At 41.1% G+C, this 26,727-nt stretch overlaps 3 protein-coding genes across 3 annotated transcripts in view; 1 reads left to right on the plus strand and 2 right to left on the minus strand.

Moving 5' to 3' along the window:
- Positions 1-26,727, plus strand: part of MRPS22 (mitochondrial ribosomal protein S22) — a 601,324-nt gene that overhangs the window by 261,515 nt on the left and 313,082 nt on the right. The window lies entirely within an intron of this gene.
- Positions 5,861-6,820, minus strand: PRR23A (proline rich 23A). The gene has a single exon (XM_050779724.1). It carries the CDS (start codon positions 6,818-6,820, stop codon positions 6,020-6,022), a length of 801 nt encoding a protein of 266 aa, XP_050635681.1. The 3' UTR covers positions 5,861-6,019.
- LOC126948192 (proline-rich protein 23B) lies at positions 19,329-21,348 on the minus strand. The gene has a single exon (XM_050779726.1). It carries the CDS (start codon positions 21,109-21,111, stop codon positions 20,323-20,325), a length of 789 nt encoding a protein of 262 aa, XP_050635683.1. The 5' UTR covers positions 21,112-21,348; the 3' UTR covers positions 19,329-20,322.

Consider the following 26,727-nt stretch of genomic DNA (forward strand, 5'->3'; position numbering starts at 1 on the left):
GAAAACCACTACTCTATCCTTCTCACTACAATTTCGTCATTTCAAAAATGTTATACAAATGGAATTATATAGTATATAACTCTTTCAGATTTTGCCTCTTACCTGGACTTTGTGAACAATTTACACTTAATATAATTGTTGATTTGATTTTAAACCTATCATATTGGTATTTATTTTATTTTTCCCATCAGTTCTTTGTTCCTTTTCTCCTCTTTTTCTGTCTTTATTTGAATAGTTGTGTAATTTTTAGAATTTCATTTTTATCTTCTGTTGACTTATTAGCTATACTCTGCTTTAGTTTTTGGTGATTGCTTTAGACGTTACAATATCCACCTTTAACATCACAGTCTTCCCTCAAATAATATTGTACTAACTTAACACCAGGACACTTCCATTTCACCTTACGTTCCTCGAGTTATTGTGTCATACTTTACTTCTATGTATGTTAAAGTCTCTACAATACACTTTGGCTATTTTTGCTATATAAAGTCATTTATCTTTCAAAGAAATTAAAAGTGAGAAAAATATCTTTTTATGCTTATCCATGATTTACCTCTTCTGGTCTTCAATTCTTTGTGTAGATCCAGGTTTCCATATGGTATCATTTTCCTTTCAACTGAATAATTTGCATTAATATTCTTTATAGGCACATTGACTTACTAAAAATACTCTTGCCTTTTTCTTTCTTGGAAACGTTTATTTTGCCTTCATGTAGGATATTTTTACTGTATTTAGAATTATAGTTTGACAGTTTTTATTTCTTTCAGTACTTTAAAGATATCATTACATTGTATTGTTACTGACAAGAAAACTGTTCTATTTAAACTGTTATATTTCTTATCTCTTTCTTTCTATTTAATGTTTCTTTCTTTTCCTCTGGGTACTTTTTTTTTGAGATGGAGTTTCACTCTTGTTGCCCAGGCTGGAGTGCAATGGCAGGATCTCGGCTCACCGCAACCTCCGCTTCCAGGGTTCAAGCGATTCTCCTGACTCAGCCTCCCGAGTAGCTGGGATTACAGGCATGCGCTGCCACACCAGGCTTATTTTGTATTTTTAATAGAGACAAAGTTTCTCCGTATTGGTCAGGCTGGTCTCGAACTTCTGACCTCAGGTAATCCGCCTGCCTCGGCCTCCCAAAGTGCTAGGATTACAGGAGTGAGCCATTGCACCTGGCCTCCTCTGGATACTTTTATTTATTTATTTATTTAATTTTTTTTGAGACGGAGTCTCGCTCTGTCTCCAGGCGCAGTGCAGAGGCGCGATCTCGGCTCACTGCAAGCTCCGCCTCCCAGGTTCACGCCATTCTCCTGCCTCAGCCTCCCGAGTAGTTGGGACTACAGGTGCTGGCCACCATGCCTGGCTAATTTTTTTGTATTTTTAGTAAAGACGGGGTTTCACCGTGTTAGCCAGGATGGTCTTGATCTCCTGACCTTGTGATCTGCCCGTCTCAGTCTCCCAAAGTGCTGGGATTACAGGCTTGAGCCACCACGCCCAGCCGTCTCCTCTGGGTAGTTTTAAAGATTTCATCTTTATCACTGGTTTTCAGTAAATTGGCTATATGTTTTGATGTGTGTGTGTGTGTGTGTGTGTATGCATGATTACCCTCTTGAGGTTTACTGAACTTCTTATATATGGAGATTTATAGCTTTCACTGAACTTCAAAATCACCCCTCCCTCCCATTCCTTTCCTCCTGAGATTCCAATTACATTTATGTTAGATTGCTTGATGTTATTGCAAAAGCTACTTATTTATTCAGCTTCTGTGTGCTTTAGTTTTGATTTGATTTTAAGTCTTACATTCTTAGTTTTTTTCTTCTGCAGTATTTAATACCATCCAATAAAGTTTTCATTTCATATACTATATTTTTTATCTCTAGAAGTTCCATTAGGTTCTTTTTTTATATCTTTAATTCTGTCCTTATTATGCTTAGGTTGTCTTTAAAATCCTGGGACATACTGAGCATCTTTATAACAGCTGTTAGTGTTCTTGCCTGCTAGTTTTATTATTTCTGTTAATCTACACCACTTTCTATCAACTATTTTTTGTTTTATTTTTGACAAATAATAATTGTATATATTTATGGGGTACAATGTGATGTTTTAATATGTGTTTACATTGTAGAAGGATTAAATCAAGCTAATTAACAAATTCATCACCTCACATATTTTTGTGGTGAAAACATTACAAACCTACTCTTTCAGCAATTTGGAAAAATACATTGCATTTTATTTATTATTGTCACCATTCTGTGCAATTGAGCGCTAAAGCTTATTCCTCTTGTCTAACTGAAACTTTGTACCCTTTGATGAACATCTCTCTTTTCGCCATCCACCCTCCTCCTCCAGCCTCTGATAATCATTGTTCTACTCTGCTTCTATGAGCTCAGCTGTTCTGGATTCTGCATATAAGTGGAATCTTATGGTATGTGTTCTTCTGGGCCTGGCTTATTTCACTTACCACAGTGTCCTCCAGGTTCTTAATGTTGTCACAAATGACAGAATTTCCTTCTTTTTTAAGGCTGAATAATATTCCATCGTGTATATACACCATATTTTCTTTATCCATTATATGATGATAAATACATAGGTTGGCTCCATATCTTAGCTACTCATAATAATGCTGCAGTGCATATGGGAGTGCAGGTACAAAACTGTTTATCAATATGCAGAGGAATGAAATTGGATACTTATTTCACACCACATAAAAAAATTAACTTGGCTGGGCATGGCGTCTCATGCCTATAATCCCAGCACTTCGGGAGGCTGAGGTGAGTGGATTGCTTGAGCTCAGGAGTTCAAGATCAGCCTGGGCAACAGAGTGAAACCTTGTCTCTACAAAAAATATGAAAATTAGCTGGGCATGGTGACTTGCATCTGTAATCCCAGCTACTTGGGAGGCTGAGGTGGCAGGATTGCTTGACCCCAGGAGGCAGAGGTTGCAGTGAGCTGAGATTGTTTCACTGCACTCCAGCCTGGGTGACAGAGTGAGACTCCATCACAAAACAAAACAAAACAAAACAAAACAACAAAACGATTGGGAAGTAAATTTGGCAAAGAAAATACGATTAGATTTTTTAATAAAAGAAAAAAAATCAACTCAAAATAGATTAAAGACTTAAATATAAGACTCCCTAGACTGTAAAATGGCTAGAAGAAAACAGAGGGGGAAAGCTACATGACATTGGTGTAGGCAAAGATTTCTTGGATATGACCCCCAAAGCACAGGCAAAAAAAGCAAAAATAAACAAACGGGATTGAATCAAACTGAAAAGCTTCTGCGTAGCAAAGGAAACAAGAGAAAGAGGGGACAACCCACAGATTAGAAAATATTTACAAACCATACATCTGATAAAGGGCTAATATAAAAAAAATAAAGAACTTCATCAACTATTTTTACTCCTGTTTATGGGTCACATTTTCCTGCACATTCATATATTTAATAATCTTTAATTTGATGCTAGTCATTGTGAAGGTTGTATTTTTGAGTGTCTTGATTTTGTTGCCTTTTTAAAAAGCATTTTCTTACTCAATTTTGAAAGTGTTTTTCTGGCCACACAAGTCATTTATTAGATATTTGCCTTGTGAATATGTTTTTTCCATCTGTGGCTTGTCTTTTCATTTTAACAGTGTTTTTGGAGAACAAAAGTTCTTCATTTGGATGAAGCCCATCATCACATTATTTCTTTAAGGATTGTGCTTTTGGTGTCATATTTAAGAAATCTGAGGCTGGGTGCAGTGGTTCATGCCCGTAATCCCAGCATTTCGGGAGGCAGGAGGATCACTTGAGTCCAGGAGTTCAAGACAAGCCTGGGCAATAGAGCAAGACCCACTCTCCACAAAAAATTTAAAAATTATCTGGGTATCGTGGTTTGTGCCTGTAGTACCTGCCACTTGGGAGGCTGAGGTGAGAGGACTGCTTGAGCCTAGTTCAAAGCTGTAGTCAACTATGATTGTGCCATTACACTCCAACCCAGGTGATGGAGAGAGACCTTGTATCTAAAAAAAACCCCCCAAAACAAAAAAGAAATAAAAATAAATCTGAGGCCAGGTGCAGTAGCTCACTCCTGTAATTCCAGCACTTTTGGAGGCTGAGTCAGGAGGACTGCTTGAGGCAAGGAGTTTGAAACCAGCCTGGGCAACATAGTGAGACTCCATCTCTAAAAAAAAAAAAAAAAAAAAAAAAAATTAAAAAAATTTAGCTGCGTGTGGCAGTGCGCACCTGTAGTCCTAGTTACTTGGGAGGCTGAGGCAAAGGATCTCTTGAGTCCAGGAGTTCAAGTCCACTTGATCGTGCCACTGCACTCCATCCAGGGTGACAGAATGAGACCCTGTCTCCGACAAATAAACAAATAAATAAATAAAGAACAAATAAAATATCACAATCATATGATGGATACTGGAATCTTTAGCATAAATGAACTACACATATTTATAAGTCATCTCAAAAATAAAGTTGAGAAAAAAAGTAAACTGGAGAATATGAGGTAGTTACATAAATTTAATTGTCCAGAAAACAGCATAAACATTGCTTATTTATATCTATACATATATATATGTATATGTAGCATTCATATATTGACTAGGATGATATCCACCAGCTTTGTGTCATGATGTGAATCCTCTGGGAACGGGGGAGAAGAGTGGGCACAAAGGATATGACAACATTATCTGTAATATTTTCTTTCCTTTATAGTTAAAAAGACATTAAGGAAATACTACCAAGAAATAATGACTGCCAATTCAGGGCGATGGACTCAAGAGCATGAAAAAAACTCTCAAAAATAAATTAGACCAAATGTCCATGCAGTGAAGCTGAGTGGGTACCCCTGAGAGGAAATCAAGGTGAAGCCCACACTGCCCTGAAATTCAGGAATACCCATTGGTTAAAGTACATAGAATATGTCATTGTACAAGCTACTGCTGGAATGAAAGTGTCACAACTTCCTCCCTACTTTCCCTCATTAAATATTGCTTTCACTAATTTTTAAATTCTTGTTTTTTCATTTTCTTTCTTTTTTTTGAGATGGAGTCTTACTCTGTTGCCCAGGCTGGAGTGCAGTGGCATGATCTCGGCTCACTGCAACCTCTGGCTCCCAGGTTCAAGCGATCTTCCTGCCTCATCCCCGCTAGTAGCTGGGATTACAGGCACACGCCACCATGCCCGCTAATTTTTGTATTTTTAGTAGAGACGGGGTTTCGCCGTGTTGGCCAGGGCTAGTCTCAAACTCCTGACCTCAGGTGATCCACCCCCGCCTCGGCCTCCCAAAGTGCTGGGATTACAGGCGTGAGCCACCGCGCTGGGCCCTTAAATTCTTATTTGTAGAAACACTTCCAAAAGGTCCAGAGCATTCATTACATTTGAATGTTGTTTGTTTGCTATCTAATCTAATATGCATTTATCTTGATTGTCCAGGACCAGGAAAAGGAGTTAAGGAAAGCAAGCGGAAAGTAAAATCAGTGATCAGAAGCACCTCAGAGGATGTTGGGAGAAAATCATATAGGTAAATTCATAACTGCAAAAAGAAGGAAAGACAATGATCTGGATTGGAGAGAACGGATAGGTGTAGGGAGGTGATGAAAAAAAGGGGGGAATTTGAAAGAACACTGAAGGGAGCTTTAAGCAAGAGTAGGGGTGAAACTGAGGATAGAGTTGGCTGAAGGGGACAAAGGCAGAAGTAACAGCTCCTGCAGTAAAGGCAGAAGTAACAGCTCCTGCAGCAAAGGCAAGGGATCTGAAAATCTATGACTGGTTATGTGTGGTCTACTCTTCTTGGTAAAGGTGCTTGCCAGAATCTGCTTTTCTTTTTTCATGTCCTTGCTTGCCATTTACCAAGGAATTCTGCCAAGAAACCAACCAACCAGCCAGCCAACCAACCCACCCACCCAAACAACAGTAATCCAACTGCCCACTGTCGACGAATGAAGATGCTGCATTTCTGGGCGGTGGCAAGTCCTCAAAGTGAGTCTTGGAGGATCCACAAGAACCCGCAGCTGGTGGCAAGGGATTGTGGGAAGCAGTTCATTCCTGGAACAGTCGTCTGCGGGCCTTGCAAGGAGGGCGTTCCGGGAGAGGTGGGCGCGCATGGGGACCTGGACTCCCCACGCGTGGAGAGGGAGGTAGAGGTTGGAGAGGTGAGCTGGGGACAGGCTCCAGAAGGTGGAATTCTGGGTCGAAGATGGGGCGTGGAGAGAGTCTCTCTGAACTGGGGTTGGGGGCCAGAGCACAGGGCCCTGGAATGGGGCCCTCCCGGTAGAGACTGAACACACCACTAGCGAAGGGGTATAGCCCAGCGGCTGAGCCGGTTGGGGAGTCCATCCGGAGCTCCGGGAACTCGGGGTCCGCCTCCTCCTCGTAGGCCTCTTCCTGGGCGGCGATCTCTGGGACAGATGCGCAGAAGACTTCCTGCTCGACGACGACGTCCTCTCTGAGAGCGCCCAGGAAAACGTCCACTTCCAGGCCGGCAGACGAGTCGCCCTGCGCTCCTGAGCGTTCGTCAACGGAGCTCAGGAGGACCTCGGGGATCAGGATGAGGGTGTGTCCACCGAGAGACACTCGCAGGATCGATGTCGGCGGGAGCTCCAGCACCAGGTCGACGGTGTCCAGGGGCACACGCAGGGCACAGCCTGTGGCCAGGACCACCACGGAGATGACCGCGCCCACGGCCGGGATCCCCACCGGGTCTTCCAGGCTGGGCGTCACGCGGGGTTCGGGACCCGCGGGCTCCTCCAGTCGGAGACGTTTGGCAGGGCCGGGTCCTCCTGGCTGCTGCCCCCACCGGGGCGCAGGGCAGGCGCTGGGACTGCGGGGCCGGCTGCCCATCACCTCGACGGCGCTGTGGAAGGCGCTCCTGGGCCTAGCAGAGGACGTGGGGAGAGCGGGCGGCGAAGTCCTCTTTGAGGACTTTGGTAGGCGAGGCGGGTTGGGGCAGAAGCGGCAAAGGACCGCGCGGCGCTGGGCGAGTCCTCAGAGATCCAGGGACGCCTCCCGGGGACCGCAGTTTGTGCTGCTCTCAGAGCCTCGCGCGACGGAATCTTCGGCTTTTCTAGCGCGGACCCGGATGCACGTCCGATGACTAATAACGTGGGACGTCAGGTGACCTGGGCGCGCCAGAATGTGTCAGTATATGCCCCGCCTCCCGACAGTGCTCTGCGGCGGGCGTGGCCTAGAGATGATTGCATCAATTAGAGCAAGAGCGAGGTGGGGAGGTGGCGGGGGGGGGGGGGGGTCTTTGTGTCTGGAGGGCAAGATTGCGTGGGTGTGCTCGTGGGACCCAATGGCGGTAATTGCTTTTACTCTTGGTTAAGAAAAGCCAAAACACAATTTCAAAAACTGCTTGCTTACTTTTATAAGTAGCTTATAGCTAAATGTCTCTTCTAAGATTTTCCAGGAATATACGAAAAATACTCATTGCTCCTTCCCCATCCTTCCTACGTGGTACTAAAAAGTTCTTTCATTTGTGATAGAAATTAGAAATGAAAATTTTGCTTTGATAAATAAACTTTAATTTTTGTGGGTACATAGTAGGTATATATATTCATGGGTTAAATGAGATACTTTGATACAGGCCTGCAATATGTAGTAATCACGTCATGGTAAATGGTATATTCATCCTCTCCAGCATTTATCCTTTGTGTTACAAACAATCCAATTATACTCTCTTAGTTATTTTAAAATGTACAATTAAATTATTATTGACTATAGTCACCCGGTATCGAATACTAAGTTTTACTTCATTTTTTCTATTTTTTTGTACCTATTAACCATTTCTATTTGCCCCCACCCTCACTACCCTTCCCGGCTTCTGGTAACCATCCTTCTACTCTTTCCGTACATTCAATTGTTTTAATTTTTAGCTGCCATAAATGAGAACATGAGAAGTTTGTTTTTTTGTGCCTGACTTATTCCACTTAACATAATGACCTCCAGTTCCATCCATGTTGTTGCTAATGACAGGATCTCATTCTTTTTTATGGCTGAATAGTACTCCATTGTGTATATGTATCACATTTTCTTTATCCATTCATCTGTTAATGGATACTTAGGTTGCTTCCAAATCTTGGCTATTGTGAATAAAACTCCAATAAACATGGGAGCACAGATATATCTTCAATATCCTGCTTTTCTTTCTTTTGATTATATACGTGGCAGTGAGATTGCTGGATCATATGGTAGCTCTATTTTTAGATTTTTGCAGAACCTCCCAACTGTTCTCCTCTCCATAATGGTTTTTATGAGTTTACATTCCCACCAACAGTGTATGAGGGTTCCCTTTTCTCCACATCCTTGCCAGCATTTGTTATTTCCTGTCTTTTGGATAAAAGCCATTTTAACTGGGGTAAGATGATATCTCATTGTAGTTTTGATTTGCATTTGTCTGATGATCAGTGATGTTGAGCACCTTTTCACATAGCTGTTTGCTATTTGTATGTCTTCTTTTGAGAAATATTTATTCAGTTATTTTGCCCATTTTTAAATTGGATTGTTAGATTTTTTTTTCGTATAGAGTTGTTTGAGCTTCTTATGTATTCTGGCTATGAATTCCTTGTCAGATGAGTAGTTTGCAGATAATTTCTTTCATTCTGTGGGTTGTCTCTTCAGTTTGTTGATGTTTCCTTTGCTGTGTAGAAGCTTTTTAACTTGATGCGATCCCATTTGTCCACTTTTGCTTTGGTTACCTGTGCTTGTGGATTATTACTCAAGAAATCTTTACCCAGATCAAAGTCCTGGAGAGTTTCCCCAATGTTTTGTTATAGTAGTTTTATATTTTAAAGGTTTTTTTTTTTTTTTTTTTTTTTTTTTAAACAGAGTTTTGCCCTTGTTGCCCAGGCTGGAGTGCAATGGCGTGATCTCGGCTCACTGCAACCTCCGCCTCAGGGGTTCAAGCAATTCTCCTGCCTCAGCCTCCCGAGTAGCTGGGATTACAGGCATCTGCCACCATGACTGGCTAAATTTTTTTTTTTTGTATTTTTAGTAGAGATGGGGTTTCACCATGTTGGCCAGGCTGATCTCTAACTCCTGACCTCAGGTGATCAGCCCGCCTTGGCCTCCCAAATCCTCTGCTGGGATTACAAGCATGAGCCACTGCACCCGGCCATATTTTGAGGTCTTAAATTTAAATATTTAATTCATTTTTATTGATTTTTGTATATGGTGAGAGATAGGGGTCTAGTTTCAGTCTTATGCATATGGATATCCAGTTTCCCAGCTCCATCAACTGAAAATCAGGATGCTGAAGAGATATCTTCTCTCCCATGTTTGTTGGAGTTTTATTCACAATAGCCAAGATTTGGAAGCAACCTAAGTATCCGTCAATAGAGGAACAGACAGAGAAAATGTGGTACATATACACAATGGAGTACTATTCAGCCATCAAAAGGAATTAGATCTTGTCATTAGCAACAATGGGTAGAGAGATAATGTGTTGGCCAGGTGTGGTGGCTCACATCTGCAATCCTAGCACTTTGGGTGGTCAAGGTGGGCAGATTCCTTGAACAATTTAAAAAAATTATTATTAAGAAAGAGATATAATGTGTTTGCCATATTTTTCTGCTGTTCTATTTCATCTATTGTTTTTTCTTTTTTTCTGTTTTTTTTGAAATGCAGTCTCGCTGTTTCACTCAGCCTGCAGTGAGGTGGTGCAGCGGTGTGATCTTGGCTCACTGCAACCTCTGGGTCCTGGGTTCAAGCGATTCTCATGCCTCAGCCTCCTGAGTAGTTGGGATTCTAGGTGTGTGGGATCATAGCCATGCCTGGTTAATTTTTGTATTTTTAGTAGAAATGGGGTTTCACCATGTTGGCCAGGCTGGTGTTGAACTCCTGACCTCAAGTGATTTGCTTGCCTCGGCTTCCAAAAGGCTGGGATTGCAGGTGTGAGCCACCGCTCCTGGCCCCCGTGTATGTTCTTAGCAGCTTTGTTGAAAATGAGTTCACTGTAGATGTATGGATTTGTTTCTGCGTTCTCTATTCTGTTCCATTGGTCTGTGTGTCTGTTTTTATGCCAATACATGCTGTTTTGGTTACTATAGTTTTGTAGTAGGATTTGAAAGCAAGTAATGTGATTCTTCCAGTTTTATTCTTTTTGCTCAGGTCAGCGTTGGCTTTCTAGGTCTTTTGTGGTTTCATAAAAATTTTAGGATTTAAAAAAAAATTTCTGTGAAGAATGCCATTGGCATTTTGATAGGTATTGAATTGAATCTGTAGATTGCTTTGGGTAGTATGGACATTTTTAACAATATTGAGTCTTCCAATTCATAAACATGGGGTATCTTTCCACTCTTTTGTGTCCTCTTCAATTTCTTTCATCAGTGTTTTATAGTTTTCATTGTAGAGATGCTTCACTTCTTTGGTTCAGTTAATTCCTAAGTATTTAATTTTATTTGTGACTATTGTAAATGGGATTACTTTTCTGATTTTTTCTTCAGATTGTTCACTGTTGGCATTTAGAAATGCTACTGATTTTTGTACGTTGACTTTGTATCCTGCAACTTTACTGAATTTGTTTATCAGTAGTAATAGTTTTTGTGTGGGGTCTTTAGGTTTTTCCAAACATAAGATCATATAATCTGCAAACAAGGATAATTTGACTTCTTCGTTTCCAGTGTGGATGCCCGTTATTTCTTTCTGTTGTCTGATTGCTCTAGCTAGGATTTCCAGTATTATGTTGAATAACAGTGGTGAATATGGGCATCCTCGTCTTGTTTCAGCTCTTAGAGAAAAGGCTTTCAGGTTTTCCCCATTCAATATGATACTAGCTGTGGGTCTGTCATATATGGCTTTTATTGTGTTGAGGTGTGTTCCTTCTATACCCAGTTTTTGAGAAGTTTTTAATCATAAAGGAATGTTGACTTTTATTATATGTTTTTATAGTATGAATTGAAGTGATATGGTTTTTATCTTTCATTCTGTTAGTATAATGTATCACATTGATTGATTTGCATGTGTTGAACCATCGTTGCATCCCTGGGATAAATCCTAGTCAATCATGATGAATGATCTTTTAAATATATTGTTGAATTTGGTTTGCTAGTATTTTGTTGAGGATTTTTTGCATCAATATTCATCAGAGATATTGGCCTGTAGTTTTCTTTTTTTGAAGTATCTTTGGCTTTGATATCAGGTTAATACTGGCTTCATAGAACACATTTGGCAGTATTCTCTCCTTCTGTATTTTTTGGAATAGTTTGAGTAGGACTGGTATTAGTTATTCTTTAAATGTTTGGTAAAATTCAGCTGTGAAGCCATTGGCTCTCAGACCCTTTTTTTTTTTTTTTTTAACTGCGAGACTGTTTATTATGGCTTCCATGTCATTACTTGTTATTGGTCTGTTCAGGTTTTGAATTTCTTCATGGTTTAATCTTAGTAGGTTGTATGTATCTAGGAATTTAAAAATTCCTCTGGATTTTCCAATTTATTGGTCTATAGTTGCTCATGATAGCCTCACTAATGGTCCTTTGAATTTCTGCACTATCAGTTGTAATGTCTCCTTTTTCATCTTTGATTTCATTTATTTGGTTCTTCTCTTTTTTTTTCTTTTTTTTTTGAGGCAGAGTCTTGCTCTGTCTCCCAGGCTGGAGTGCAGTGGCGCGATCTCGGCTCACTGTAACCTCCACCTCCTGGGTTCAAGTGATTCTCCTGCTTCAGCCTACTGGGTAGCTGGTACTACAGGCGTGTGCCACCATGCCAGGCTAATTTTTTGTATTTTTAGTAGAGATGGGGTTTCACCGTGCTAGCCAGGATGGTCTCGATCTCCTGACCTCATGATCCATCCATCTCGGCCTCCCAAAGTGCTGGGATTACAGGCGTGAGCCACCGCGCCAGCTGGTTCTTCTCTTTTTCTTAGTTAGTCTGGCTAAAAGTTTATTAATTTCTTTTATCTTTTTTAAAAGCCAGCTTTTCATTTTGTTCATCTTTTGTATTTTTTTTTCTTCATTTCAGTGTCATTTAGTTGTGTTCTAATCTTTATTTCCTTTCTTCTACTAATTTTCAGTTTGGTTTGATCTTGCTTTTGTAGTTCTTTAAGATGCACTCGCTGGGCGCAGTGGCTCACACCTGTAATCCCAGCACTTTGGGAGGCTGGGGTGGGTGGATCACCTGAGGTCAGGAGTTTGAGACCAGCCTGGCCAACATGGTGAAACCCTGTCTCTACTAAAAACACAAAAATTAGCTGGGCCTGGTGGCATGTGCCTGTAATCCTGCTACTTGGGAGGAGGCTGAGACAGGAGAATTGCTTGAACCTGGGAGGCAGAGGTTGCAGTGAGCTGAGACTGTGCCATTGCACTCCAGCCTGGGCAACAAGAGCAAAACTACGTCTCAAAAAAAAAAAAAAAAAAAAAAAAAAAAAAAAAAAAAAGATGTACTGTTACGTTAATTATTCAAAGTTGTTCTTTTTTGATGTATGCACATATAGCTATGAATTTCCCTCTTAGCACTGCTTTTGCTGTATCCCATAGGTTTTTGTATGTTGTGTTTCTGTTATCATTTGTTTGAAGAAAATTTTCAATCTTCTTAATTTTTTCATTGACCCACTAGTCATTCAGGAGCACGTTGTTTAATTTCCACATGTTTGTATAGTTTCCAAAATTATTCTCGTTATTGATTTCTAGTTTTATTCCATGTGGTCAGAGAAGATGCTTGGTATTATTTCAACTTTTATGGAATGTGTTTAGACTTGTTTTGTGACCTAACATATGGTTTATCCTTGAGAATGATCCACATGCTGAGGAGAGGAATATGTGTTCTGTAGCCCTTGGATGAAACGCTCTCTAAATATCTATTAGATCCATGTATTCTATAGTGGAGATTAAGTCCGATGTTTCTTTGATGATTTTCTGTCTGGAAGATCTATCCTATGTTGAAAGTTGGGGATTGAAAACTCCAGCTATTATTGTATTGAGGTTTATCTGTGTCTTTAGCTCTAATAATATTTGCTTTATGTATCTGGGTACCCCACTGTTGAGTGCATATATATTTAAAATTGTCATATCCTTTTGCTGAATTGACCCTTTTATCGTTATATAGTGACTTTCTTTGTTTCTTCTTACAATTTTTGTCTTGATATATATTTTGTCTGATATAAATATAGCTACTCCTGCTCTTTCTTTGCTTTCCATTGGCATGGAATATCTTTTTCCATTCCTTCATTTTTAGTCTATGTGTATCTTTATAGGTGAAGTGTGTTTCTTGTAGGCAACAGATTATTGAGACTTATTTTATTTTATTTTGTATCCATTTAGCGACTCTGTGTCTTTTCATTGGAATGTTTAGTCCATTTACCTTCAGGTTATTATTAATTAGTAATGACTTACTCCTGCCATTTTGTTATTTGGTTTCTGGTTGTTTTGTGGTCTTCTCTTCCTTCTTTTATTCCTTTCTGTTTTCCTTTTAGTGAAGATGATTTTCTCTGGTGGTATAATTTAATTTCTTGTTTTTATTTTTTGTTTATTTGTTATATGTATTTTGATTTGAGGTTGCCCTGAGACTTGCAAATACCATCTGATAATCTATTATTTTAAATGGATGACAACTTAACACTCATTGCACAGACAACAAGCAAACTAACAAGCAAAAAAAAAAAAAAAAAAAAAAAACTCATAAAAACTTTACATTAACATTGTCCCTCCACTTTCTGACTTTTTATTTTATCTCTTTGTTGATGTCTTGAAAAGTTGTTGTAGTTTTTATTTTTGATAGATTCATCATTTATTCTTTCTACTTAAGAATAGTTTACACACCACAATTATGGTGTTATAATATTCTGTGTACTTCTTATTGTCAGTGAGTTTTGTATAAGAAATTACCGTGGGCCAGGCGCAGCGACTCACGCCTGTAATCCTAGCACTTTGGGAGGCTGAGGCGGGCGGATCACGAGGTCAGGTCAGGAGATCGAGACCATCCTGGCTAACACGGTGAAACCCCGTCTCTACTAAAAATACAAAAATTTAGCCGGGCGTGGTGGTGGGCGCCTGTAGTCCCAGCTACTCGGGAGGCTGAGGCAGGAGAACCTGGGAGGTGAACCTGGGAGGTGAAGCTTGCAGTGAGCGGAGATGGCGCCACTGCACTCCAGCCTGGGCGATTGAGCAAGACTCCATATCAAAACAAAACAACAACAACAAAAAGAAATTACCAGATAATTTCTTATTGTTCATTTATGTCCTTTTTTTTTCTTTTCTTTTTTTCCCCCAGATTGAACAACTCCCTTTAGCATTTCTTATAGGACAGGCCTGATGTTGATGAAATTTCACAACTTTGGTTTTTCTTTTCTTTTTTTTTGAGATGGAGTCTCGCTCTGTTGCCCAGGCTGGAGTGCAGTGGCATGGTCTCAGCTCATGGCAACCTCTGCCTCCCGGGTTCAAGCGATTCTCCTGCCTCAGCCTCCCAAGTAGCTGGGATTACAGGTGCCCACCACCACGCCCAGCTAATTTTTGTATTTTTAGTAGAGACATGTTGGCCAGGCTGGTCTCAAACTCCTGACCTCAAGTAATCCACCCGCCTTGGCCTCCCAAAGCGCTGAGATTACAGTTGTGAGCCACCGCACCCAGCCAGCTTTGGTTTTTCTAGGAGTCTTTATTTCTCCTTCACGGTTGAAAGATATTTTCACCAGATATACTGTTCTAGGGTAAGTTTTTTTTTTCATTCAGCACTTTAAGTTTGTCAGGCCACTCTCTCTCAGCCTTTAACATTTTCACTGAAAAGTCTGCTGTTGGAGCTACATTATATGTTATTTGTTTCTTTTCTTTTCCTGCTTTTAGGATACACACACACACATACACACACACATATATATTTTTAGACAAGGTCTTGCTTTGTCACTTAGGCTGCAGTGTAACGGCACAATCATGGCTCATGGCTCACTGCAGCCTTGAACTGCTGGGCTCAAGTGATCCTCCTGCCTTGGTCTCCCAAAATGCTGAGATTACACATATGAGTCACTGCACCTGGCCAGGATTCTTTCTTTACCCTTGATCTTTGGTAGTTTGATTATTAAATGCCTTGTGGTATTTGACAGACATCCTTGCAGTTTAAGATGACACTTTTAAAATAAATTATCTCCTAATGATGACTTGAGCCCTGCCACTCAATGGGAGAATCAGCAGAACCTGTAGGATCTTATTTGGAATTGACATTCTCTATTGTAATTTTGTTCCTGTTTATTTTTAAATTTTCTTTTTGTTTCACTGGATCTTTAGGAAAGATGATGCCCAGTTTTAAACATTAAAAGTGTACAAGTTGCTTTGTTACAATAAAACTAAATGTGTACACACACACACAATTTTAAGTTCTTAATGAAAAAATAACAATTGTAATAATGATGGGGTAAAATGTGGTGCTTTAATATGTGTATAGATTGTGGAATGATTAAATCAAGCTAATCAACATACCCATCATTCACATACCCCCTTTTTTTCTGGTGAGAACATTTAAAGTCTCTTTCAGGAATTTTGAAATATGTAACACATAATTGTTTACTCTAGTCATCATGCTGTAAGATAGATCTCTGAAACTTTTTCCTCCTGTCTGACTGAAACTTTGTACCCTCTGACCAACATGGCCCCAATCCCCCCACACCCCTCTCACCTCTGGTAAAGCCTATTATACTCTTTACCTCTGAGAGTCTGACTTTTTAGAATTTCACATATAGGTGAAATAATTTTTTTTTTTTTGCTTATTTTTAAAATATGGCATTATTAATTGAAAAATTCCAAGTCAAAACATTTGTTTCCCACCAATACATTGCTACTATTATTCCACTGTCTTCTGGATTCATTTTTTGCTGCTGAGAAGCCAGTTATCTAACTGCTTTGTCATTGTAGTGGCCTTCTCTTTTTGCATATTAAAAAATCTCTTTGACTTTGGCATTTTGTAGACTTATTCTAATAATCTTAAATGTGTTTTTATTTTTATTTATCATTTGTGAAAATTGTTATGCTTCCTTAATGAGGGCACTATGCTATGCCCAGAACTATGTATGTTCTTAGAAATATCCTTGTTTTTTCCTCTCTAGGGCACTGAAAGCCTTGGCACCTGTATCTGCCATAGGATGATAAAGATTAATGTACTCATGCCTTTTACACTAGTTCGTGGTGGGAATCTGTTCATTCCCCATACCCCAGATTGAAATAATAAAATTCTCAATACATGGCATTTCTTACTACCTCCTACCTTTCTCCATCTGTGTTCTTTGATTTAGCTTAGAATCCCTTTATGATATCTCCAAGAAGATTCTTAACCCTGAGTATAGGGTATATTCTTTTCAGAGAATGTGAGGAGAGAGTTTGTTTAATTTTTTGCCAGGCTCATCATCTATTAGGGAACATCTTAAACTAAACTCTCAGCTTTTCCCCCTAAAGCAGATTGTGTTTTATTCTACTTGGAGCCAAGACTGATAAATGCATCTTAGTTCCATCTCCTTTTGTATTGAGTTTTTTTTTCTCTTTTGTTTATTATCTTACCCACTAAAGGTATCATGTTTTGGAAGACTGGGACTTTTTTCAGGGCAGTGTGACCGCTACATTTTCTTTTCCCCATAAATGGACCATTAAAACCAAAACTCTAGGTAACCATGGATTGTTACGTACTCTCAAGGAACTTTTGCTTTAGCACTCACTGGATTCTACCTCTCTGGATTCACGATTTGTCATCATTTTTGGCTTTGGAGAATTTCTCTTACATTTTGTAAGCTGTGCTTTGACTTTAAAAATATTAAAATAATTTTCTCCATCACTTTCAAGAGTGTTGTTTAGAGGATTTTGGGGACTGTTTAGTTTGTGTATTGCTGAAGATGGATGTCCTTTGTTACTTCTAGAGCAGGGTATCAGTCTCTTGCAATAGAAGACACAGTTTTGGAAACAGGGCCACCATCCCTCTTCAGAATGACTAGATAATGAGACTGGGTCTTGTGACTGATTAACTGCTTTGTTATAGGGAGAGGACAGAGAGATAATTGAGTTGTAGTGGCAATTGTGGGCAAGATGGTAGTACAGGGGAGTTCTATCTACTGAAGGCAGAGAGCATTGCTAGGAAATATTAAACCATATTACCTACAGACATCTACTTTCAAAAGAAAGATACAAGGCTCCAGAGATCAGAAATGGAGTAGCAAACACTATGTCTGATTGAGCAGCTGATATTTTGATGACTCATGGTACTGGGACTAAACTATATAATGGCAACTGGGATTTCTGCTCCTTTGAGGGGGCTAAAATTTGGCTCACTGCCAATATTCAAAGGTTGTAGAGGCACTAACCACTGTTTCATGGTTGTGCCTGCAGTTGATCAAGGAAAGACAAATTGAAACCTGGAATGAGCCTCTGCGTAATTGATTAGACCTGTGACTTTCCAGAAAGACAAGTTACAAGAGTTCCAAAGCCCTAATTCTGAATCGTGGTCCTGGGAAGACTAGGAGTGGAAACTATAAAAATTATAAATTTGGGATTCAGAAGATGAATTCCCACCCAGAATGTGCCCACTAATGAAAATTACTAAGCACGAGGCAATCCAATGTGATTAAAAACAAATAATGAGAGATTTTACCTGTGGGGAAATTGAATCAATTTAGTTATTAAAGTTAAAAAATTTTCAAAACATAAATGATGGAATGCCTTCCATGAACAAACTAGAAGTTTATGATACCAAGTGGGAAAGTTTTGAAGCAACAATCTTGAAAAAAAATCCTGAAAAAAAAATTCTTTGAAATGAAAACTTTCTTATAGAAGTATAAACAGAATAACAAAAACCAAACCAAAACAAACAGAATATTGGAAGCAGTCAACCAAAGTAGTTAATTGGATTAAAGAATAAAGGAAGTTGGGGCCGGGTGTGGTGGCTTACACCTGTAATGTCAGCACTTTTGGAGGCTGAGGCAGGCTGATCACTTGAGGTCAGGAGTTCAAGACCAGCCTGGCCAACATGGTGAAACCCTGTCTCTACCGAAAATGCAAAAAATAGCCGGGCGTGGTGGCTTACACCTGTAATCTCAGCACTTTTGGAGGCCGAGGCAGGCGGATCACTTGAGATCACGAGTTCAAGACCAGCCTGGCCAACATGGTGAAACCCTGTCTCTACCAAAAATGCAAAAAATAGCCGGGCGTGGTGGTGAGCACCTGTAATCCCAGCTACTTGGAAGGCTGAGGCAGGAGAAACATTTGAACCTGGGAGGCAGAGGTTGCAGTGAGCCAAGATCAGGCCACTGTACTCCAGCCTGGGCAACAAAGTGAGACTTCATCTCAAAAAAAAAAAAAAATACAGGAAGTTGGATTTGATAAGGTGTACACACACACACACACATATATATTCAGATATTTAGATGTTATGAGCCAGGGGAGATTGATTGAGCTGTGCCATTATATATATCTGATTGGATTTCTTTCTTTTTTTCTTTTTTTGGGACAGGGTCCTGCTCGGTTGCCCAGCTGGAGTACAGTGGCACAATCTCAGCTCACTGCAACCTTTGCCTCCTGAGTTCAAGAGATTCTCCTGCCTCAGCCTCCTGAGTAGCTGGGATTACAGGTGCATGCCACCACACCTGGCTAATTTTTGTATTTTTGGTAGAGACAGGGTTTTGCCATGTTAGCCAGGCTGGTCTTGAACTCCTCACCTCAGGTGATCCAGCCACCTCGGCCTCCCATCTGATTGGATTTCATGGGGAAATAGGCAATATTCCAAGAGATGAAACTTAAGATTTTGTGGTATTTCAGGCAAGAAATAATTTCCAATATTGATAGTTAACTAAATTCTATCAATCTAAATGAAAATATAGTCTACCTCTAGACACATTATAGTAAACTGTAGAACATCAAAAGCAAATCAACATTTAAAAAATATACTAAAATTGGCCAGATGTGGTGGATCACACCTGTAATCCCAGCACTTTGGGAGGTTAAGGTGGGTGGATCACTTGAGCCCAGGAGTTCCAGACTAGCCTGGGCAACCTGGTGAAACCCTGTCCCTACAAAAAATACACTTGAGCCTGGGATGTTGAGGCTGCAGTGAGCCGTGATTGCACCACTGCACCGCCGCTTGGGCGACAGAGTGAATCCTGTCTTAAAAAAAGAAAACACACACACACACACACACACACACACACACACACACGAACAGCCAAATTACAACTTGTTGTAATATAAAAGGAATAACAACTTCATTGACAGAAGACATCCTGCAACAACAAAAAATGTCAAAACAACGGGCTAATATCTTTAAAGTACTGTAGTTAAATATCATTTTAAAATTAAGAATGAAGGTGTAATTAAAACATTTACAGACATATAGTTCTCAGAAAGTTTATCACACAAAAACATGGTCAGACTTACAGAAGCAAGATAGCTTATCACACGTAAGACACAGTGGAAAGAAATATTAAAGGATATTCTTCAACAAAAAGAAAACTGAAGCTAGAATGAGGGAGTGGAATGTAAGAATAAAAAGGCAGGAAATAATTGGTAAGGCATAGTGGTAGATCTGAATAGTTACTGATGTTTTTAAATAAAATCAGCTCATTGACATCAGCTTCACCAGTAATATTTTATCTCCTATATACAAATATGAGACAAATACAGTAATAAATTAACATTTTAAAAGTTAGAAGTTTGGTTTACATGAGAAAAAACTCAGGGTAGATTTTAAAAGGTATAAAATAATGTGGAATAGCAGGAATGCAAACACTTGCCATTGGGTGAAATCACCAGATTAACAAATTAAAACAAAATATATATAACACAATGCATGCTGAAAACATCTGATAAAATTCAACACAACTTTTAAGACTGGAAGAGAACTTCAGCAGGATAAGGGGTTCCTAGGAAGAAGCAACATACAGTATTGTATAGTAAGCATACTGTTTGGCAGTTTCCTGGGAGAACAGTTGGAAAAACCCTTAGAAAAACCATGGCTAAGTCTTCCAAAATTCATGGGAAAAAAATAACAAGGTAACTAAAAACGTTTAAGAGATCTAGTGGTTTCTTGGTTTGGGGAGAAACGGGAGTGGCAGTACGATGCTGGAGAAAGACTGGAATTTGAGAGAAAGAACTGATGCAAAACGAGGGAGAATGAAAGGATCTGAATATGACCTTGTAAAGAAGCCCAGAAATCTGGACACATTTTCTGGTATCCCTGGGCAGATTTTCTATTTAAAGATGAGGTCTAGAATATGCCTTTTCTTGCTAACGTCTTCGTCTCCTACTATCGGTAGTGTACAGCGAAAAAGCAATTGTTCGAACACGGGGTGCCCAATTTCCAGGTTGTTGGATAATGTGAAAGATTCCCGCAATCCCAGAGGGCCGCCAGTAGAGCGGCCAGGATTGTCGCGTGTACGTGGGGGTGGGGGTTTATGCCTGGAACAGGCGTCTCCGGGCCTTGCACTGAGGGCGTTCTGGTAGCGGCGGGCGAGCGTGGGGACCTGGACTCCCCACGCGCGGAGAGGGAGGTAGAGGTTGGAGAAGTGAGCTGGGGACAGGCTCCAGAAGGTGGAATTCCGGGTCGAAGACGGGGCGTACGCTCTCCAAACTGGGGTTGGGGGCCAGAGCACAGGGTTCTGGCATGGGGCCCTCCTGGTAGGGGCTGAACATACTTCTAGCGGAGGGGTAGAGCCCAGCGGCTGAGCCGGTTGGGGAGTCCATCCGGAGCTCCAGGAACTCGGGGTCCGCCTCCTCCTCGTAGGCCTCTTCCTGGGCGGCGATCTCTGGGACAGATGCACAGAATTCCAGCTCGACGACGACGTCCTCCCTGAGAGCGCCCAGGAAAACGTCCACTTCCAGGCCGGCAGACGAGTCGCCCTGTGCTCCTGAGCGTTCGTCGACGGAGCTCAGGAGGACCTCCGGGATCAGGATGAGGGTGTGTCCACCGAGAGACACTCGCAGGATCGACGTTGGTGCGGGCTCTAGCACCAGGTCAACGTCGTCCAGGGGCACACGCAGGGCACAGCCCGCGGCCAGGACCACTACGGAGGTGAGCGCGCCCACGGCCGGGGTCCCCGGGTCTTCCAGGCTGGGCGCCACGTGGGGTTCGGGGCCCGCGGACTCCTCCAATCGGAGGCGCTTGGCAGGGCAGGGTCCTCCTGGCCGCTGTCCCCACCAGGGCGCAGGGCGAGCTCTGGGGCTGCGGGGCCGGCTGCCCATCACCTCGACGGCGCTGTGGACGGCGCTCCTGGGCCTAGCCGAGGACGTGGGGAGCGCGGGCGGTGAAGTCTTCTTTGAGGTAAAAGATGTCAGGGGTAGGCGAGGCGGGTTGAGTAGAGTCCTCGGAGCTCCAGGGGCGCCTCCCGGGGGACCGCAGTCCGGGCTGCTGGTGGTGCCTCGCCGGCCGCCGGGCTCAGCCTAGCGCGTTGGAATCTTGGGTCTTCCTGACGCAGACCCGGATGCTCACTGCAAAGCCAATTATGTTGTAAATGACGGCAGCGGAACCGAAGTCGCAAAATGTCACGCAATGCTCCGCCCCCTGGAGGACTCGCGCTAGAGGCGGAGGTATCCTGGCTGTCCAGTATCCGTGGCTGTGGTTGGTGGGTCACGCTGGGGAAGTACTCATACAGGCCCCTAGGGGATAGAATGATCAGTATAACTTATTCAGAAAAAGTGGTACAACTGTAATAGAATTTCAAAGATGGCTCGCCTGTAGAAGTCATGTTTTCTTGCGATTTCAGGGATTCTAGAGAAAAGACGGCTTAGAAAGATCTCACCGACCCATCCAAATGCAACATACAATTCCTTTAATGCTACTAAATTATTTCATTTTAGAAGTATTCAGAAAATGCAGATTTCTACTTGGGAAAATTGCTTTTAAAATACTAAGTGAAGCTGAAAGTGGTGGCTCACGCTTGCAATCTCAGCACTTTGGGAGGCCGAGGAAGGCTGATCGCTTGAGCCCAGGAGTTCAAGACCACTCTGGGCAACATGGTGAGACTCAGTCCCTATGAAAAATTAAAAAATTCAAAAATTAGCCAGGCATGGTGGTGCGTACCTGTGGTCCCAGCTACTTGGGAGGCTGAGATGACAGGATTGATGGAGCCTGGGAGGTCAAAGCTGGAGTGAACTGTGGTGGCGCCACTGCGCTCCAGCCTGGGCAACAGTGTGAGATCCTGTCTCAAAAAAAAAAAAAAAAAGAAGTGAAACGTTTGTGATAATTTCATCCTGAAAGTTAAAAATGTTAGAAAATTATTAATCATTAATAAAATTTAAAACGATATTAATAAAATTAATTTTTTCTTTTCTTTTTTTTTTTGAGACAGAGTCTCTCTCTGTCGCCCAGGCTGGAGCGCAGTCGCGATCTCTGTTCATTGCAAGCTCCGCCTCCCGGGTTCACGTCATTCTCCTGCCTCAGCCTCCCTAGTAGCTAGGACTACAGGCTCCCGCCACTGCGCCCGACTAATTTTTTTTGTATTTTTAGTGGAGATGGGGTTTCACAGTGTTAGCCAGGATGGTCTCGATCTCCTGATCTCGTAATCCACCTACCTCGGCCTCCCAAAGTGCTGGGATTGCAGGCGTGAGTCACTGAGCCCGGCCGTTATAAAATTAATTTTTAAATTGAACACTTATATTTCCGTGATTCTTGAATTTTTTTTTTTTTTTTTTTTTTAAGATGGAATCTCGCTCTGTTGCCCAGGCTGGAGTGCAGTGGTGCAATCTCAGTTCACTGCAGTCTTGGCCTCTCAGGCTTCGGTGATCCTCCCACCTCAGCCTCCTGAGTAGCTGGGACTACAGACCTAAGCCACCATACTGGCTATTTTTTTCGTATTTTTAGTAGAGACAGGGTTTTGCCATGTTGCCCAGGCTGGTCTCAAACTCTTGGGCTCAAGCGATCCTCCCTCGTCGGCCTCTCAAAGTGCTGGGATTACAGGTGTGAGCCACTGCATCCGACCTGAGTTTTTTTTTTTTTTGAAATGGAGTCTTGCTCTGTCGCCTAGGTTGGAGTGCAGTGGCGCGATCTCAGCTCACTGCAACCTCCGCCTCCTGGGTTCAAGCCATTCTGCTGCCTCAGCCTCCTGAGTAGCTGGCAGTACAGGCACTTGCCACCACGCCTAGCTAATTTTTGTATTTTAGTACAGTCGAGGTTTCACCATGTTGACCAGTCTGGTCTCAAACTCCTGACCTCAAGTGATCCACCTGCTTTGGCCTCCTAAAGTGCTGGGGTTACAGGAATAAGCCACCGCGCCCAGCCCTGAGTTATTTTTTTTATTTTTATTTTTTTGAGACTAAGTCTCCCTCTTGTCCCCCAGGCTGGAGTGCAATGGCACGATCTCCACTTACTGCAACCTCCGCCTCCCAGGTTCAAGTGATTTTCCTGCCTCAGCCTCCCTAGTAGCTGGGATTACAGGTACCTGCCACCACGCCCAGCTAATTTTTGTATTTTTAGTAGAGACGGGGTTTCACCATGTTGGCCAGGCTGGTCTCGAGCTCCTGACCTCAGGTGATCCGCCTGCCTCGGCCTCCCAAAATGTTGGGATTACAGGCATGAACCACTGTCCCCTGCCAGCCCTGAGTATTTTAAAAAACGATCTTTTTCAATCTTCACAACACCTGAGGCTCAGTGGTAAAGCAAATTTTTCTTAAAAAAAATTTAAAAAATTTGTGTGGGTATATAGTAGATGTATATATTTATGGGGTACATAAGATGTTTTGATACAGAAATGCAGTGTGAAATAAGCACAGTATAGAGAATGTGGTATCCATCTCCTCAAGCATTTATCCTTTGAGTTACAAACACACCAGTTACACTCTTTATCAAATAGTAGATCTTATTCATTCTTTGTATTTTTTTGGTTTGCTTTAACTGTCCTCACTTCTCTGGTAAAGCAAATTTTTCAAAATCAAATATGCAGGTTGTGTTGGATGTAGGAATCAAATGCACAGACATAGCTGGCTTTAAATCAAAGACTCTTTCCTCATACTTTTATGAGGAAAGTAGGAGTAGATCACCAATTGGTACTGTGTATGCCTTTCAAATTAACAGGTAATACCCCTTCCCCCATTCTTTTTTCAAAATGGCTTTCCCTGCTTACATTCCTATGAGCAGAGTATGTTTCCATTTCACTACATCTTTGCAAGCATTTCTTATTGCCACATTCTTAAATCTTTTTCAACCTATTGTAGTAAAATGCTATTTCATTTTGCATTCCTGATTACCAATAAAGTGAACCATTTTTTCATATGCTTATTTGCTATTCTTATATCTTTTTATTTGAAATGCTCCTGTCTTCTATTTTTTTACTTTTAGAAAATTCAGGTTCACAATATTGTATAGCAGTTATTCATCAGATATATGTGTAGCAAATACCTCTGTCATTCTCCCACAGTTTTTGAAGACATTAGCACCTGATTCATTATTATTCCCAGCCGATCTACCTCTGATATACTTTGTGGTAATTTTAATGTTTTCATGGATTTTTCCCCCTGAAGTCCTAGCCTCTTAGTTCAAAATTTTGTTCTCCCTCCTACCTCATTGACTCATACCCTTGATTTCGTTGTTACCCCAAGTTGCAATCCCTTTACGATCACAATTTCAACATTTTATTCTCACAGCACCACCTTCTAACTTTCTAACTCAGTTTTAAAAAATATCCAAATCTATCCATTTTTCATTCTCTCTGGAAAAATCCTTTTATCCTACCGTCTTTTAATGGAAACTGATATCATCGGGTTCTCACTTCCTTCTTTACTGGGAACTTAAATTCCATGGACAGTCTTGATAATCATTGTCATAGTTGCATCTTCACCTTTCTTTCCTGTCTACTGCTTTGCTGGTTAAATCTATCTGCCTGCTTCGTGTCCTTACTTGTATAGCTGAATGTGTCTGGAAAAAAACACTCAATCTCTTTGACTAGTCTCGCTTTATAATCATGATCACTAACCTTCAGTCGGTTCCAAATGCTGCCAAGTGATCTTACTACATTGCTCCAGTCCATTCATTCTCTCACTCTTCCAGATGAATATTGCTTGCTTTCTCTTTTCTTCTCAAGCCTCCAATACTTAATCTCGTATTTTCACTTTTAAATGATCACCTTGCTTTCTTTTCACTGAGAGAATCGAAGCAATCCAAAGATATTTTTCAAAATTCCCATAATCACATCTGCCCGTATAGTTGCATCGAGACTACATATTCTGTCTTCTTTCCTGTTCCCTTAGATAAATTGTTCATGGTCCTAGCAAAGGCCACCCCCTCCACTTGTGCAGTTGATTTAATCTCATCTTGCCTTCTCAATAACATTACTTTAGTAATTCAGTCTCTGTCCTGGATCATCAAATTTTAGCAATCTCATCAAATTTTAACTACTGAATCAATATCTTCAATGTATAATTTGAGAGGAAACCTCTTCTGTGTTAAACAAAAACTCTCGACTTGACTTAAACTCCTCCAGTTTCTGCACCAACTTTCTCCTTATATATGAAAACTCTTGAGTTAGTCAGCAATACTTACATTCCCCGATTTCCTTCCTCCCATCCTCTCTGGAGCCCATTCTAATCAGGCTCCTCTCTGTGCCAGTCATCTATAAGCCCTCTTACTAAGGTCACCAATGACCCCTATATTATTATATCCAATAGTTAATTCTCAGTCCTCATCTTGAGCTATGAGCACATTTGACACAGTCAATCACTCTGTCCTTTAAACATTTACCCCTTTGGCATCCAAGATCTTTCACTTTCCCAGTCAGTCTTTGGCATCTTCTTATTTTTTCCCCTCATTCTGAAGGTTGGAATATCGCAGGAATCAGTTCTTGGCCTCTTTTTTTTTTCCCCTATCAACGTTTACTCTCTTATGTTAAATGCCATCTGTACATTGGTGACTCTCAAATATGCATCTCCCTCCTGTACCTCCCCTGTGAACAAACAATTGCATTGTCAACATTTTCTCCTGAATATCTGCTAATTTGAAACACATGTAGTTTTCATTTTTATAGGTCAGAATAGTCGAATATTTGTCATTTTATGTATTTCAACATAATAATAGGTGGTTCAAACTTTGGGTCCAAATTTGAGCTCTTTGTACTTCCCCAAACCCAATTATCTCCAAGTATTGACCATCACAGTAATCGGTAACTCCATCCTTCCTTTTGCTCAAACCAAAACTTTGGATTATCCTTGAGTGTCTTCCTTTCATGCTCCATAGCCATTCCATCAGGACATCCTAGATCATGCCACTTCTTACCATCCCTCCAACTACCACCCTACTACCACTTTTATCTCTTGAGTAAATTACTGTAGAAGCCGCCTAAATGGTTTCTTTGCATCTCTCCTATGTCTCTTTTCCAGCTAATCTCCATACAATAGCTAGAGTTGTTCTGTTAAACCATAAGTAGATTATGTCACTCTGCTCAAACACCTCCAATTCCATTCAGGGTAAAAGCCAATGTTTTTATATGGGCCTATGGGTTGTACTGAACTCCCATTATCTGTCAGAGTTTATCTTCTATCACTCTGTCCTTTGCTCTCTGGTTTCCATGATTTTCTTAAAAATTGACAGGCATGCTTACAGATTTTGCAATTGTTCTTCTTCTGCCTAGAACACTTTACATCTGTTTATCTGAGTGTTTCCTCACTTCCTTCAGATCACGTTGCCAGCAGCTCAATTTCTGAGGTTTCCCCAGAGCACACTATCTAAGATGGCAATCCCTGACCCTTCTACCGCCCCTCTCTACCTTAATTTAATCCTTAGCACTTATCAGTGTTTAACATGTGGTGCATTTTATTTATTTATCTTGTTTATTGTCAGTATTCTCTTCACTAGACTATAAGCTCCTCATG

The sequence above is a fragment of the Macaca thibetana genome, chromosome 2, assembly GCF_024542745.1.
Source record: "Macaca thibetana thibetana isolate TM-01 chromosome 2, ASM2454274v1, whole genome shotgun sequence".
In the NCBI taxonomy this organism is placed as follows: domain Eukaryota; kingdom Metazoa; phylum Chordata; class Mammalia; order Primates; family Cercopithecidae; genus Macaca; species Macaca thibetana.

What these genes read in the sequence shown, in the direction of transcription:
- PRR23A (XM_050779724.1), bottom strand. Translation starts at nt 6,820, where the DNA reads ATGGGCAGCCGGCCCCGCAGTCCCAGCGCCTGCCCTGCGCCCCGGTGG.
- LOC126948192 (XM_050779726.1), bottom strand. Translation starts at nt 21,111, where the DNA reads ATGGGCAGCCGGCCCCGCAGCCCCAGAGCTCGCCCTGCGCCCTGGTGG.